Below are 16,054 nucleotides of genomic sequence, written 5' to 3'. Positions count from 1 at the left end.
AATAGTATCTGAATCTGATAAAGATTCAGAAAAGAATAGTTAATATTTTTCTCGGACCATGACACTGGTCCAACACTGAACATTTTTCCAAGAGATTACTACCTACAGAATTTTACTGTTCTTTCAGGCCTCCTTCCAATACCATTTCCAGACAATGCTTCATTTAAAAAAAAAAATTTCAAGGCAGATAACCTTATTAAAATTCTAAAAATTTTCAAAGCAGAGTGTGACAACTTCTAAACAGTGCACAGATCATATGGAAATATAGACTCACAAACAAGTAACATATTTAGGATCACAGACAATATTAGTCTGGAATGGACTTCGGTGATATCTCCAGTTCAACCTTTTGGTCAAAGTGGATGAACACTATTCATACCAGATTTCTCAGGTATTTCTCCAGTTGTTTTAAAATATTAACACAAAGATTCCAGTCTCCCTGGGCAAGCTGCTCCAGTATCTAAAGATCCTTACAGGGAAATTTCAGAATTATCCAAACATCCGTCTTCTCTTACACCTTGAGACAGGGATGGTGACTTTTTATCCCATTGTACCTAAAGTCTGCACATGCCTGGTTGTGAACTGAGGGCTGTGTCAGAAGTGAGGAACCACCCAGGTCTTTTAAGCTAGTGAAATTTTATGCTGACAAAGTCACCTACCATTAATAACTTAGTAAGAAAGTAACAGTGAAAAAAAACCCCAAACACTAACATCTGCAAAAAAGGGAAAACTTCCCATTTCTCACAGAAAAGTTTGTGTTTACTCACACTGGTTAACCTCCAATTACTTGAAATTTAAAATTCTAACAGTATTAAAATGCATTTACTTTTTCTCTTCCTTAATAACCAGATATAATCCCTACCCCATCTAGTTTATTCCCTAAAAATTCATCCAAACTGGTGTACTGTCCTGATTACCACAAATTATTTCATTGGAGACTCATTACTTCCATCAAGTTTGTTTATCTGATGGACAAGATATGTTAAAGAAAATATTGATCAAGCATCCTACCTCTTGATTCATCTTTGCTGGAATCCTTGTTCTGGGAATATTTTTCATTATCTTTAAACAAAATTGCTGGCACAAAAGCCTTCAAGTCAATGAGATTCTCATAGAAGTTTCTAGCATCTTCATCTTCCCAGATACCCCCCTCCAAGTCATATTCTCCAGGCTTTCCTGGTGTGAAAATATCAATACCAGGTCCATGCTCTGCAAAAAACAGTGAAACCATAAGAAAATTATTTACACAAACTTACAATCTTCTATGAGGAAGCACCTTAGAGATTAAGAGTCCTTTTAGGAAAGAGTTAAACTATTTATTACTACCTCTGTTTTCACTTAAATACTGCAATGCATACTTTAAAGTGTTTTTAACAATTCAGTCTTAGTATTAGACATATCAAGAAATTATCTTAAAATTGTAAATTTCATTTTAATTGAAAATGCAGACAGAATCAGAGAGGAAGTCAAATCAAGTAAAACTAAGCAGCACATTATGCGGTATTAGAAAGGAAAGTTATAACAGACTTTAATAACATTAGCATTAAAAGTAATCACTTTGAATATGATGAACTGTACACCACTGAGTTTTAAGAATAAAGTTTAAAAAGAACAATTTAAAATTTAGAGGCACTCAAGAAAAACAGCTTTTTAAGTTCAACATCATTTAAGGCAAAAGATACTCACAATTTCAATAACATCTCAACAAATCTCAAAGTTTAGATTTAAAGGCATTGAAAGCTGCACTTCTGCTCAGGAGGCCAGACAGCTACACCTACTGATTTATTTGGCTTAACAATATGTTTCTGCCCATAACATCATGACCCAAAATGGACTTCAAACATATTTTTTAACAGTATTGGTTTTTAAAACTCTAACAGTTTTTAAATGCTAAAAACTGAATAATATTAAATGGGAAGGATCAGGTTAAAAACATTTTTAATTTCCCATTTATCACTCTATTCCCAGAAACAAATCTAAAGAGATATTACTTAGGTTACCATAACTACACAGAATATACAATAGTTATGGTTACATATTAGGCATAATTACTTTAACTTAAAAAAAATAGATGTATTATTCATTAGCTGATATCCTTTGGGAAAAAGGCTGAATGAAATGAAACCAGCAGAAAGAACACGTTGTAAAAGGGTTTCGTTAGTTTTCCCACCACATCCAAGCCAAGTCCAGGGTTCTGTTGTCTTGCTTTAGAATCTGGCTTACCCTCGGGTGTTGGTTTTTCTTGGGGGAGGTCAGGCATGTTCTCATCCAAAAGATCAGCCAGAGACTGAGAATTGGCCAACAGCTTCTGATACGACATTGCAAATTCCTCATATTGCTTGTGTCGATCTTCGCTCAGCTCTCCTTTGGAGTGGAGAATGCGTCTACAAAAATCAAACTTACAGTAAGACCACCTTTTTCCTTAAAATGTATTTGAGCTATACTGAACCACTATGAATTTCTCTGAGCAAAGCTAACCTGCCCTCTTTGAGGGAACTGTAAGAATTCTAGTTTAGACTGCAATAGCAAAGATTTAAGTGACACTATTATTTTTTCAAACCACACTGAATTTCCAACTTCAATCCCGCTGAAGACAGTACAGCCACAGAAGCTCCAGCATCCATGTCCAAAGAGAAAGGCCCACTTACTCTTTGCCACAATTAGGCTGTAACAGTACTAAAAAGACTTGAATAGTAAAATAAAACATTCATCTTAGATGAAAGCTGGATGAAAGTTGCTTTGCACCTGTAACAATCCATTTCCACATTGCTTAAATGATTACATGAGCTATTATCACCAGCAGGGTCAAAAAATTTGCAAGCAGCCCACTGACTTTCCAATAAACCAAGTTATTTCAAGGCTATTGGTCCAAATTATGAGCAGTTACATTTGTTTCTTCAGCTGCTCTTTATTTTCTTTTACAAAACTGTTCATACTTGTTTTAAATAACAATTTTTAAAACTGAAGTCTGTTGTCAAAAGTAACTTGCATTTGAAGGAACCTAATCACTACTTATAAGTGCTGGAACTACTGACCAGGCACCCAGCACTGAGATGAAAGCATCAGAAGTCTGAAAAAAAGGTGCAAATGCCACAATTTCCAAAACAAGTTGTATCTTTACATTATCATCTACAGGATTCCATTACCATTAGGCTTTCATTATGCAATAGGCATACGGTCACAGTCTTGCCAAAAGATGCAAGCATTTTGTGGCATAAGAATTCCGAAATAGTTTAGGCAATGTCAGTTGAGGGATATCAGTTTTCTTGTTCCAGGTTAGCTGCAGAACAAGTCATCTTTGTACACATTTACAGGGTGAGCAACAAGATCCCTTATGCCTGCCCAGAACCAGAAGTGGACACAGGTGTCTGGCTAAAGGGCAAGAAGCACTAATGCTGGCAGAAGTTCTATTTCTCACTTATTTAACATGTATTGCCTGCTCCTGCAAAGTACAGCAAAAAAGAATTAACAAATTAAATAACCACTGACAATTTGTGAAATGCAATAGTTCAGTGTGGATTCAGGAAACACATTAAGTGCAAATTCATTGCTTTTTCATGGAGACCACTGTCCACTGCATACATATTTTAAACTTAAAATATACCAGCAGCTTTATAAACATGAACATTGAAGCTTTGTGCTATTATAAAAAAACAAAAAAAGCAAAGTGCTGTAACAATAGTACAAGACTTTCAGTTCTCAATTTCAGTTCCAAGAAGACAAGTGTTAACAAATTCAAAGAAGCTAAAGCAAATGAAGCAAACTTTAAAAAGCACGGTTCACCTCTGAATACAAGTACAGCACACAGTACTTGTCTCACTTGATGTCACTTCAAAGCACCATGAGGCAAGTTCAGCACATCTTTAGACAAAAGAAGTTTCTTCTATAGCTAACACTTATTTTTGAAAACTCTCTTTAGAATTTGGGAATCAAGTTGTTACCTTCCAATGACACAGCCTGTTAAGTTCTGTTGTGCCCTCAGCTGTGTAACCAAATGACCACCAGGTTTTATGTTACGTCTATATCAAAGTCACAGCATAACTCAAGGTACTTTTCCTAATTATTCACTTAACCAGCAACACTTGAGTCTGCTTTAATTTTACCTAAGTGATTCCACAGGTAACACAGCACTAAAGTACTGTTAATTTAGCATAGTAATTTTCAATTAATTCAACCAATTTGTAAGGCTTGAATCATTTCACAGTCGCTCTCCTGACACAGATAAATTGATGAGTTATTTACCTGACAAAATATCATAACCTAAACATATGACACAGTTGATGCACTAAAGGGAACAGTTCATTCCCTACTCACTTCAATGATTCTGGAATAACAGTGTGAATAAAAACTACAGCAAAATGGATCAGATTTTTAATACACAGAGAACTGTTTTAACCAATAGAATAATTGGTTGTTTTGTTAAAACAAAAAAAAAAAAAAAAAACACAAAACAACCAACCAAAAACACCCAAAAAACCTGCCACCCACATTAAAAAAAAAAAAAAATTCAAAAGCAAATAAGGAACCAACTGCACAATCACCTTCCCAAAATCCAAAATCCACAGTTTAGGAAGATTTCTATAGTACTCAAACTTCTTACTAAGCAAATTTCTGTCTTGCCCTCCCTCATGCTTTACACTTCCATAGCGGGCAAACACCAAGAATTTGTTACAGATGATGTAAACAAACAAAATTTGGTAGGAAAGTTTTTTGATGTCTTATTTAACAAAACTTACTCCTCAACTTTTATTAAGGAGTTAAAATAAGCACCTCGAAGTTCAGAGAGAGAAATAACAGAGTTCTCTTAATCCACAGTTCTTCACATTCCTTCCCTAAAACAAAGCTTTGCACCCAAGTTCACAGGGATAACTCAGATGATGAGGTGCTCCAAGAGGTCCCTCATTTGCCCTTGTCTGATCTACTCAAAGCAGGCTCAGTGATGAGGTCAGACCAGGCTGCTCAGGCTCTGTGCAGTCATTTTTATCCAGTTATACAAGTAAATACTAAAGTATATTTCTCTCTCCCAGATCACTTACATTCTTTCTTCTTCTTGGTTTCTTACCATATTTTATACCTCTCAGAAACTTTTTTCACTTTATTTTCTGTCATATCATTAGGCTTTGTAACACCCACTCATTGAAACACCAGACAGAACCAATGTGCCCAGAACCAGTCATAATTGTGAAAGTATTAAGGTTCATATTCATTCACTTTGAAAGAATTACACCCAAGCCAGTAACACACTTTAAACTAGTGAGGTACTTGCAGAAAGGACAGTACCTCAAGTCAGTTTATGATCCTGTGAAATTCAAAACTTGGCTGAGCACAGATAGGACTGCAGCACAAAACCTATCAGCACAATGGATCCTTGCTTTGGAAACATAAAAATTTAATGCCTTCCAAGCATACATTTGGCTCTGGATGGATGTCCAGCCTTTTAGCTGAAATATGTGACTGTACACAGTAATATGTTCGTTTCTATGTGACTGGAATGCTTCCAGAAGGGATTAAGAATTAATGTCTTAAAACCAGCATTTGGGTTTAGGCTGGCTCCAATAATGAGAATTCAGGATGCTTTAACCCAACAATTATCAAACAACGTGAACATGGCAGAAATAAAATTATTCAGATTTCAAGGTCTGCATATTTATACCCTACAATATCAGTACTACATACAGATATTTAAGATGACTTTTATCAAATTGTCTACACCCTCCAACATTTTAATACATTTATTTAATATATATTTTTCCACCTTGGAGTATAACCGATACCTTGTTAATTTAACCTATTTTTTCCTTCATGCTGGCACACTAAAAAATGTAAACAAGCCAAAGCAATTGTGGCATATGCTTCGTTAGATACACGTGGGTGGAAAGGGAGAAATCAGATTGTGCCAACTGGAAAAGGACAGTACCAGCTGGGAAAGCAGCATTGCTCTCCTGCTGATAAGGAAACAGCACCAAAGAGAGTAAAGAGAATTACAGCTAAAGGTCAACCTCCCTTTTCTTTAAAAGATATTCAAAGAGTCTGTTTGGTGTCTGCTTTTTAAGTATTCAGAACAAATTTAGGACCTTTTTTAGAAACACTGCAGAACACACTTATCTTCTACACACTGCTAACAGACTTTGTTTATAAATACTGCAACAAATCTAGCCATTTCATAAATAAACTATTTTTTATTCATAAGGAAAAAACAACATTCAATTGTCACCTGTTTTGTCTTTCAATATTTTGTAGCTCCCTGTGGTCCCTTTTCAGGTGTTTGGTCAAAGACGTAAAATATTCCTTCAACAAATTCTGGAAGGGCTGTTGCTTCTCTGGGCTAATTATCTCACTAGGAGGAAAGCTCAAGTTAAACTTCTCTGCAACAGTTTTTACTTTCCTTGGTACCAAACCAGCAATGTCATCTCCACAGTGCCGACAAAAGCTGATAACCACAGAAACATGAGTGTGGGATTCTCGATCAGCATTAATAATATTTTTAAGCTGCTCATAGATTAAAGACAAACCTTCCTTGTCAGTGAAAATCCCAACTATTGTCAATTCTGCAATGAAACGCAAATCAGTTCTTAACTTGGTAATGTTGGGAGTCTTCTCTTCTTTCCTTGCTTCAAAATGTTTTTTCCAGGCCTGCAGTAATGAAGGAGCAAAATCAGCATATCGCTGGTGAAAGAGGGAACACAAGTGCACAGCGCAGTTCACGTCTGATATTTTCAGTTTGGCCTCCACAATAGAAGCTACTGCTTCTGCAATGTATTTGCTTAAATTCAGGCTATTAAAGTCATGGGACAAGGAGTCCCTTTGTTGCTCTGTAATGGTTTTTAGCTTCTTAACAAAAGCCGTGTTCTTCTTCAGACTGGAGTCCAGTCTGCTGAAGAAGTTTTCCTCGGGACGACTCTCCGGTGCATTCTGGTTTTTGCTGCGGAGCTCTTTTCTTGCCTGATGGCGCTCCCAAGCCTCCTGATGGAGCTGATGTGCTTCCTCTTTCTCCCTATGAGACATAAGAGTTAGTAATTCTTGTTACAGAGCCTTACTCTCAGGGTATCAGCTCAAAGGAAAAAAAGTCACAGTTGGAAAACCTTCAGCAGTTCTAACACAGTTTCCCCTTACTCTTTTCTTAAATATTTACCAAGCTAATCCTAGAAAGCTAAAGCATCTGCTTCAGAAACTCTGTTTAATTTTTGTGCTGCAAAGGGCAAGCACTACTTGCTACAAAACAAAGTTTCTCAAATATTTCTATGCAGAACATATTAATCCAAACAGACTTCAAAAATATAAACATAAAACTCCATTTACTACAGATGGAGATTAAATTCTTACAGATGAGGACAACAGCCTTTCAACAGGTTACTATATTCCACAGTAAAGGAAAATCTTCTATTGCCAGGCTATTGAAATTACACAGAAAATTTGGAATAGGTGAAATATATCTGTCCCAGGTAGAATTTGGCTATGACATTGCCTCGATCTTAAAAGTGAAATATTTCAGACCTAAGGATGGCCAAATCCTTAGCTTTATTGGTCTAAAGATGCCACCTTCAACACTGTAATACCTTTGGATAACATACTAAGAAACATGGTCTTGGTAATATCACATATTAAACTGCCAGGTTACATTCTGAGTTTGCCATTAGGTATCAACTGTCTGTGATTGATTACAGAAATGACAGTCATTTCTCACTGCAGATTTGCTCCTGTTATGGTCTGTAGACCTGTTAAGAATCTGTATTCCCAATATTTTGACGCTAACACTTCATCTTAAATGCACCTGCACTTTCTTATTGTTCTGGTTTGGGGTGGGACAGAGTTAATTTTCTTCAGAGTATCCTATGTGGGGCTGTGTTTTGGATTTGTGCTAGAATCAATGCTGATAACACAAGGGTGTTTTCATTATTACTGGGCTATGCTTACACAAGGTTAAGGCCTTTTCTGCTCCTCACCCCACCTCACGAACAAGGAGTCTGGGGGTACACAAGGAGCGGGGAGGGAACACAGCCAGGACAGCTGACCCCAGCTGACCCAAGGGACACTCCAGATCATATGACATCATGGTAAACATATAAATCTGGGGGAAGAAGGAAAGGGAGGGATTGTAGGAGTGATGGTGTTTGTCTTCCCAAGTCACTGTTACATTTGATGGAGCCCTGCTGTTCTGGGGATTGCTGGGGAACTGGGGCATGAATTCCTTGTTTTGGTTTGCTTGCCTGCACAGCTTCTGCTTTACCCACTGCACTGTCTTTTTGTCAACCCCTGAGTTTTCTCACTTTTACTCTTCTGATTCTCTTCCCCATCCTGTTGAGGGGAGGGAGTGGCTGTGTGGCCTGATGCTGGCTGGGGTTAAATCACAACATTTACTCAAGCGTAACTGTGCTCTCCATGGTCATCACATGCAGAACACTATCAAACCCCCACAAGAGAGACCACAGTAACAGAGGTTACAAGTGAAAACACAAAACCTCTTAGAAGTCATAAAGCACAATCAGACAGCCACATAAAATTGATAACAGTACACGCAACTTACTAAAAGTAACTCAAAACAGTTCATCTTTTGTAACTCTGACCACAATCCTGATAGTAGAACTCCAGCATTTGGCACAATTAAACCTTTGAAAGACAACTTACTTCAGTTGAGCAGCTTCTTCTTCTTGTTTCTTTTTTTCTTCCTCCTCTTGTTTCTTTTTCTCCTCTTCTTCGAGTTTCTTTTTTTCTTCTTCTTCTTTCTTCTTTTGTTCCTCTTCTGCCTTTACTTTATCCTCTTCTTTTTTCTTCCGCTCCTTGTCTTCCTTCTTTCTTTTATCCTCTTCCATTTTTTTCTTTTTATCTTCAGGAACCTTTAAAGTCTCTCTCTTCATGCTAACCTTGACATCCTCTTTTGGCTTCTCCCTGGTGCTCACTGGTCGCCTTTCACTAAATTCTTTTTCTTTATTATTTAACTGAGATTCTTTTTCTTCCATATTTGCTGGCTTTTTGCGCTCAGCTGGCATTGTGTTACCCAGGCAAACCTGCAGAATCACAGGAGAATAAATACTTTTAAATTGCTGTTGATATTTTAGCCATTTTTCACAGTCCACCCATATTCACCTAACTCACAAATGCGTGACTCTTCAAAATAAAGGTTTAAGTTTTCTTGAACTAAGGAATGGACCTGTCAGGTAAAAACTAATCATTTTATAAGCATGTTGTTCTGCAAAGCTGTCTTCAGCATGAATTGTGAAATAAAAGCATCTTGAAGTTTCTACAACCCAAAGAATCTAAGATCTTGAACATAAACAAGTCCATCTGAAAAAAAAAAAAATTCAAGACTGATGAAAACAAAGTACCCCCAACTTAAAAATAAGTACATGCTTGATACATCAGCATGCACTTGCATCTCGCTGACTTTTCTACACATCTCCTTCCACTACCACTACTTAGGATCATAGGAGAATGAAGGTTAGATGGGACCTCAAGTAATTCAACCTCCTGCTCAAAGCAGGGTCAGCAATGAGTTCAGGCAAGACTGTTCCAGGTTCCAGTCTTGGAAAGTGTCAAGGAAAGCAACAGCACAACCCCTCCGGCCAACCTGCTCCAATGTCCCGTTATCCTCACTGTGAAAAGGCATCAACTCACTTCCTTCTTTCCTCACCCCTTCCCAGATTTCCCCAGCATCTCTGCACTCAGCATAGGAAGCAGCTGAAAAGCAAGCAGTGCTGACTAAGCTGTATGCACAAACCTCCCTGCCAGCAGAGCAAACAGAAATAATATCAGAAAGGCGAAGGATAGAATTCCTCTCTCCTTCTACAGAACCAACATTTTGTAGGAGCTTTAGCCTCTTTGGTGTTTCCAGCACCCTAAGCTTTGGCATCATTTGGCTAAGGACAAAAAAGGTAACATATACTGAACACAAAAGGGTAAAATCACAGGACAATTTTGATTAGGAGGAAACTGTGATGAGCACCTAGTTCAGCCCCCTGCTCCAAGCAAATCCAATCAGTTCAGAGGCTTGGCTAAGGCTTTAGTATCTCCAAGAACAGAGAAGCAACAGTCCCCTCCAGGTACACTGAAAAAAAGCTTTTCCTAATACCAACCTGGAAACTGCCACGCACATACTGTGTTTGTTTCTTTCCATCCTGTCCCTACACAGCTTCGAGAAGAACCCAGCTTCATCTTCTCTATGCTCTCCCATTAGGTTGTTTTAAGACAGTAATAAGATTTTCCCCTCTCTTCTTACAGATCAAGAACCCAGTTCTGTTTCTCTTCAGATATCACGTCCTCCAGCCTACCTGTGTTCTTGGTGATCTTCCGATAGACTTATTTCAGTTTGCCAATGCCTTTCTTGGGAACAGAGAATCCACATCTGGATGTGGCAAGCACTGAACAAAGGGGGAAGACTCACCTTCTTCAGCTTTATGGTTAACTCCTGGTACTACAGCCCAGAATGCAAGGGCATTCTGCTGACTCATGTCAGGGTCAGATGGGCCAGTCAGGACCACAAGAGGCAGTTAGAACCACCTAGACTTTATTTACTTCAGGCTAAATTGATTTCTTAAAACCATAAGTAATTTTCAGACATTTACATGCTTCAAGTTAAATGCATATACAGGTGAGATTGATAGGACACCACTGCATGTGATGCCTTCTGATGAGCCATCACTGTTCTTTTATTAGTAACACCAGTTTGATTCCCAATAGCCACCCCTACTTTTGCCTTTCTAACATTTTACTCTGGATGATGAAAACATGCTAGATTCACCAACGCCCTGCATCTACTCAGAGTGGATAATGAGACACTTGCATTTTAATCTAATGTAGAGTGCTTCTAGTATTAACTATTTTGAAATACGTTTATAAATAAGACTACACAATAAAGAAGATATGTTTTTTAATAAGCATTGCACAATCCCTCTGCCATCTCCCAAACAATAAAATGAGAGATTCATATACTGTTTATCCCACCCAGACGAAACTCTGTATTACAATATTTAAGGTGCTTGTCCAGGGCTTCTGAAGAAAAAATGGTTTGCAGAAATTCACAGTATCAGTATTCACAGATGTGCAGTGACAACTTATCAATGGGGAACCTATTCAGGACTTGGCCTCTGGCAGCAACTGGCAACGGAGCACCAACGGAGAAACATCTCCGACACTGATTTATGGAAATCAAATCAGCATTGCTTAAACAAGCAGTAGCAAATTTGGCTCCCTAATGCATGTCTACAGCTGTAAGATTTCAGAGCTCAAGATCTCAGAACTACTTGAATTCCAAAACCACTGATCTTAAAACAGTATTATTATGAAATCCGTACTTAACCAAAGAGGGAAGAGGTTGCCTATGTTTAAAGAAATGCTGGAACAGCATGTCACAATTCCAATACTCTGAACAAAATACCCAGCTACACATGTAACTCTTAACAACACGGTCATTTACCACAATCATGATGGTACTTGAGCTCTTACTAAATTTAGGAACTCAGAATTCTGCTTTAAAGACGTATCTGATGTTTGCTTGTATAAAAGCAAACCAGAGAAGATGGGATACAAAGAAAAGGGATGGAGCATAAATGGGCACATTATGGTTTTGACCACAAGGCAGTACTATCCACTTTTTCCCAGTGAACACTGATGACCAAAAAAACCCCAAAAATCTCATTTTACAATAGGTTTTTGTTCTGTATGCCAGAACAGGTATGTTGCAATACTCCTCACTACCTGCTACGTGTACAGCTCCTTATCTCCCAAACCTTTCCGATGGCTCTGCCAGCTCGTTTGTGCCGACACCAAACACCCTCGGGCAGGAGGAGGAGGTGCAGCCACTGCCTCCAAGCTACACCCGGGCTGATCCAGCATGGAACTCCAGACGGGCTGATCCTGCGTGGAGCTACACAAGGGCTGAGCTCTCAGCCAGCACAGAGCTTCTGTGACAGGCAGAGTAGAACTGTCCCACAAGCAACTTTCCCAAAAGTTGTGGGAAGCAGGGAAAAATAGGAACAGGCAGCTGGCTCGCCTGTGTCTCCTTTTCACAGAAAACAAGAAGATGGTATGGAAACATTAAGAGAAACTTAAAGATTAAGACAACTTCAATTTAACACCTCACATTTACATGAATGTACTGATGAAAAGGCACAATAATGACATGAACTCCGTAAGCCAACAGACAGGACAAACCAGCACTCATACCTGAAAATTAGGAAGGACAGAGAAAACAGAGACAAGACAAACATCCCTATGCCTTTGGACTCCTGGCAACCCATTTCTGTGGAGACCCTTACATGCTTTAACATTCCTTCTTAGTTTCAGCACGACACATAATATTTTTTCAGAGGGAATTATTTATCTTAATTTTTCAATATTTGACATACCTTGACTCATTTGCAGTTAAGACAATTTTTATTGTACTTAAGTTTCTACTCTTTTCTTTCATAACAAGCTTGGAATTTGAAAGAATGGGACTAAGTTCATGATACTCTGAGCTCAGAAACTTAAGAAATAGTCTTGAAATACAGAAGTAACGTTTAAAAAAAACCATCTATGTATTTACTCTTGAGGAAAGAAGAGAGTAATATAAGGTATTCAGCATCACAAATCTACTCACAATTCAGAGTAAAAGAATAAACATCAACACCTTGGCCCTCAAAGCAATCCTCTCAAGTCAATAAAAACTGTCTATTCTCAAAGCCTGCAGTAACATGATCCAGAATCCCCAACTTGCAAACACAAGTATGAGAGAAAAAAATACAGTTCTACTAAACTAGACATATAGAGATTTTTCACTAGAAATCAAATGGATCACATAAGCAGTCCCTTTTGCAGCTACTCAATTTCAAAAGATATATGGCAGATAAAGAATGCAGGCAAGATGTCCCACCTCTGACTGGCTGAAAAATCTCAAAGAGCAACAAACTCCTCCACGACTAGTTATCACACCACTAGAAGGCTGTAAGTTTCAAGAACTGAAATGCAGTTAAGGTTCTCTTAATGCAGAGGGAAGGTGGATAAGAAAAATACCCAGGTCAATGAGGAGAAAAGAAACTTAGCCACAGGTTTTGGAAGATGAGACACAGTACACAGAAAAAAAACAGAGTACAGAGAGAGGAGTCCCCCACACAGTGGCAGGGAAGGTTCACAGAATTACAGAATATCCTGACTTGGAAGGGACCCACAAGGATCATCAAAGCCCAACTCCTGGCACTGCACAGGACACCCCAAGAGTCACACCATGTACCTGAGAGCATTGTCCAAACGCTTCTTGAGTTCAGACAGGCTCGGTGCTGTGACCACGTCCCTGGGGAGGCTGTTATAGTGCCCAAGCACCCTGTGGGTGAAGGACCTGTTCCTAATATCCTACCTAAACCTCCCCTGACAAAACTTCAGGTCACTGACACATCGTCTAGTCGGCCTGCCGAACAGCCGGGCACTTTTACTTTCGCTTCTGTACCTCTCGGGGAGAATGTTTTGCTGCCAGACTTGCAGGAACGCGCTTTCCACCGTGAAACAGAGGCCTATAGACAAAGCACTAAATACAAAAAGACTCCTTCGCTACCACCCCAATCCCCGCTCGCAGCTCTCCCGCAGCCCAGGCCCCTTTCCAGATGGAACCAGCAGCTCGGGAACAGCAGCTTCCTGTCCTTTCCCGGCCTCCCTCTCCCCGTGCCCTCAGGCACCGCCACCCGAACCTTCCCTGCTCCGAGCCTCACGGCCCCTCCACCTCCGGAACCCTCCTCCCCGTGCCCCTCCCAGGCCGCTGTGCCCTCCTCCGGCCCTCCCCGAGACCCCTTCCTCACACACGCCCCAGCACCGCCCTCCCGTCCCGTCGGTACCTGTGCCCGGTGCCGACATGGGCCCGCCCGGCGCCGCCGCCGCCTCCTCCTCCTCCGCCCCTCCGAGGCCCCCGAGCGCTTCTCCCCTCACGGCCGCCGGGCCGCCACTGCGCTGCCTGACCCACGGCGCCGCCCCGACCGAGCCCGCCGCACCCACCCCGTCACGCCCGGGCGCGAAGGGAGGAGCGGCGCCGCTTCACGGCGGCAGAGCCGCAGCTGCGGGCGGCGCGGAGCGGCGCTTCCCGAGGGGCGAGGGTCAGGCAGCGCGGAGGGCAGCCCTACGCGGGGCCCTGGCGGCGGACGGGTTACCGGGAGTGCGGAGGCGGAAGGGGAAGAGGAACGGGAATGAAAACGGGAATGGAAGAGGAAAAGAGTTCAGCCCCGCGTCCCTCACAGCGGCGGGGAAGGGGGAAATAGGCTCGGAATGTCACGTCCTTGGTGGCCCCAGCGCACGACTCGCGTTGTGGGCCCGCGGGACGTCACTGCAGTGACGTGTCTGTGCCCGCCAGGCGTCACGCCAGCCGTCATGTCGCGGGTGGGGCCCTCAGGCGTCACGGTGATAAAACACTGGGGGTGACAGTGGCTGAACACCAAATTACTGCCTAAGTGGTGGTTTAGTGGGCGTCCATTACTGTGCTCAGTTCTGGGCTCTTCAGTGAAGGGAGACGAGGAGCTATGCAGAGGGTCCAGCGGAGGCCACAGAGATGAGGCGGGCTCTGGAGCATCTCTCGAATGAGGAAAGACTGCGGGAGCTGGGCCTGTTCAGTCTGGAGAAGACTGAGAGAGGATTTCATGAATGTATCTTAAGTATCTCCAAGGTGCGTGCCAAGAGGATGGTGCCAGGCTGGTTGCGGTGGTGCTGAGCAACACAGCAATGGCCATGAAATAAAACATAGGAGATTTCACTTCAAATGAGGAAGAACTTCTTTACATTAAGGGTGGCAAAGCACTGGAACAGGCTGCTCATGGGGTCTCCCTCTCTGGAGACATTCTAAACCCACCTGGATGTGTTCCTGTGTCAGCTGCTCCAGGTGACCCTGCCTTGGCAGGGGTAGTTGGACTGGGTGATCTCCAGAGTTCCCTTCCAAACCCACTCATTCTGTCATTCTGTGATTCTTGATTCTGCCACTGGGTGTGTTTTCTAGTCTAAATTTGGTCTCTCTGTCCTCCTGCCCAGTCACTGTTCCCACATGGACATTGAGGGTATTTTACAGCGGTGAATTTAGTGGCACAAAACTCTGATCTGTTGGAAATGCTCCCTGCCTGCGCGTCTGGGCACAGCATCACCTCTTGGGCAACTCTAAAGCTGTGTGAGCTGGAGAAAGCTGGCACAGCCCAGAGCTGCAGAGTGAGAATCTGGTCTTTATTTTACATTTCAAATCCAGGTTCTGACAAGCTTTTTCTTTGGGTTGGGAAAGCGTTTACACCCCCCTAGGCTTAGAACAAGCCTTCAGCGATACTGGACTGTGACAGCAGGCACAGGCCTGGGTGTGCATAATGAGATTATTCAGCTGTTAAAGTCGCTTTTTATTCCGAGGCAAGAGTCGGCCCCAACAGAAGACACTGCTTACTGATGCAGTTTTAGGTGTGCTCTGCCAACTGGTACAGGACTAGACAGGTTTTTTTTTTTCCAGGGAAGACCTCTCCTCCCTGCTGTTTAACTTCATTGCTGATTTTGCAGATGTGTCTAAAAATCTCTTTTTGGACAAGTTGGAAAGGATGAAATCATGCTTGTTATTGACACAGATCATTCACATGTCCCTGCTCACAAAGATCCCATATGCTTGCCAAAATATCTTAAACTACCACGCTGATTAAACTGATTCACTGGAGTGGAGAAGATCCATGGCAGAACATAGTAAAAAGGGGGAGAGAAAATCCATGTTAGTGTTGGCACTTTATTTTCCAAAGGCACCAATCCTTTGGCCCATCAATGGGTGGCTTTGGATTACTCTTTTCAGGGGAGATTGGGTTATACTAGGTTAAGTATCGGTGGCTCTGGCATTACATCAAGAGATGTTAGCTTGTTTTCTTTTGAAGCACGATGTTGCTGGCCTTTCTAACATGAATAAAAAGCATGATCACTGCAGCTTTGAAAGGAAAGCAAAAGCTCCTTCTGTGTTTATACCACACTCCCTTAGCTACAACTATGTTGGAGCTCTTCTCTTGTAAAGGCCATGCAAGCAAATCTTGTTTTACCTTTGGTAGCTCAGGAAACTTTTCCTCCTAAAGTACCTGTTTCATTTGTGCACACA

At 41.2% G+C, this 16,054-nt stretch overlaps 1 protein-coding gene across 3 annotated transcripts in view; it reads right to left on the bottom strand.

The window, feature by feature from the left end:
- LOC121673344 (regulator of nonsense transcripts 2) overlaps positions 1-13,902 on the bottom strand; it is a 53,036-nt gene extending 39,134 nt beyond the window's left edge. For 2 of the 3 annotated variants that reach the window (XM_042046574.1, XM_042046576.1), the window contains exons 1-5: positions 13,800-13,902; positions 8,626-9,005; positions 6,215-6,994; positions 2,224-2,384; positions 1,012-1,209 (exon numbers count right to left, since the gene is read on the bottom strand). In XM_042046574.1, coding sequence (XP_041902508.1) covers positions 1,012-1,209; positions 2,224-2,384; positions 6,215-6,994; positions 8,626-8,987 — 1,501 coding nt within the window. In that variant the 5' untranslated portion in view covers positions 8,988-9,005; positions 13,800-13,902. Of the gene's footprint in view, positions 1-1,011; positions 1,210-2,223; positions 2,385-6,214; positions 6,995-8,625; positions 9,006-13,204; positions 13,580-13,799 lie in introns of those variants that run through there. The other variant, XM_042046575.1, reaches the window with a different exon arrangement.
- Between the last annotated feature and the right edge of the window lie 2,152 nt (positions 13,903-16,054).

The sequence above is a fragment of the Corvus kubaryi genome, unplaced genomic scaffold (genome assembly GCF_017639235.1).
Source record: "Corvus kubaryi isolate FWS band 111438036 unplaced genomic scaffold, C.kubaryi_AGA036_p1.0 65361, whole genome shotgun sequence".
In the NCBI taxonomy this organism is placed as follows: domain Eukaryota; kingdom Metazoa; phylum Chordata; class Aves; order Passeriformes; family Corvidae; genus Corvus; species Corvus kubaryi.
This window is presented reverse-complemented; position numbering and strand designations above follow the sequence as displayed.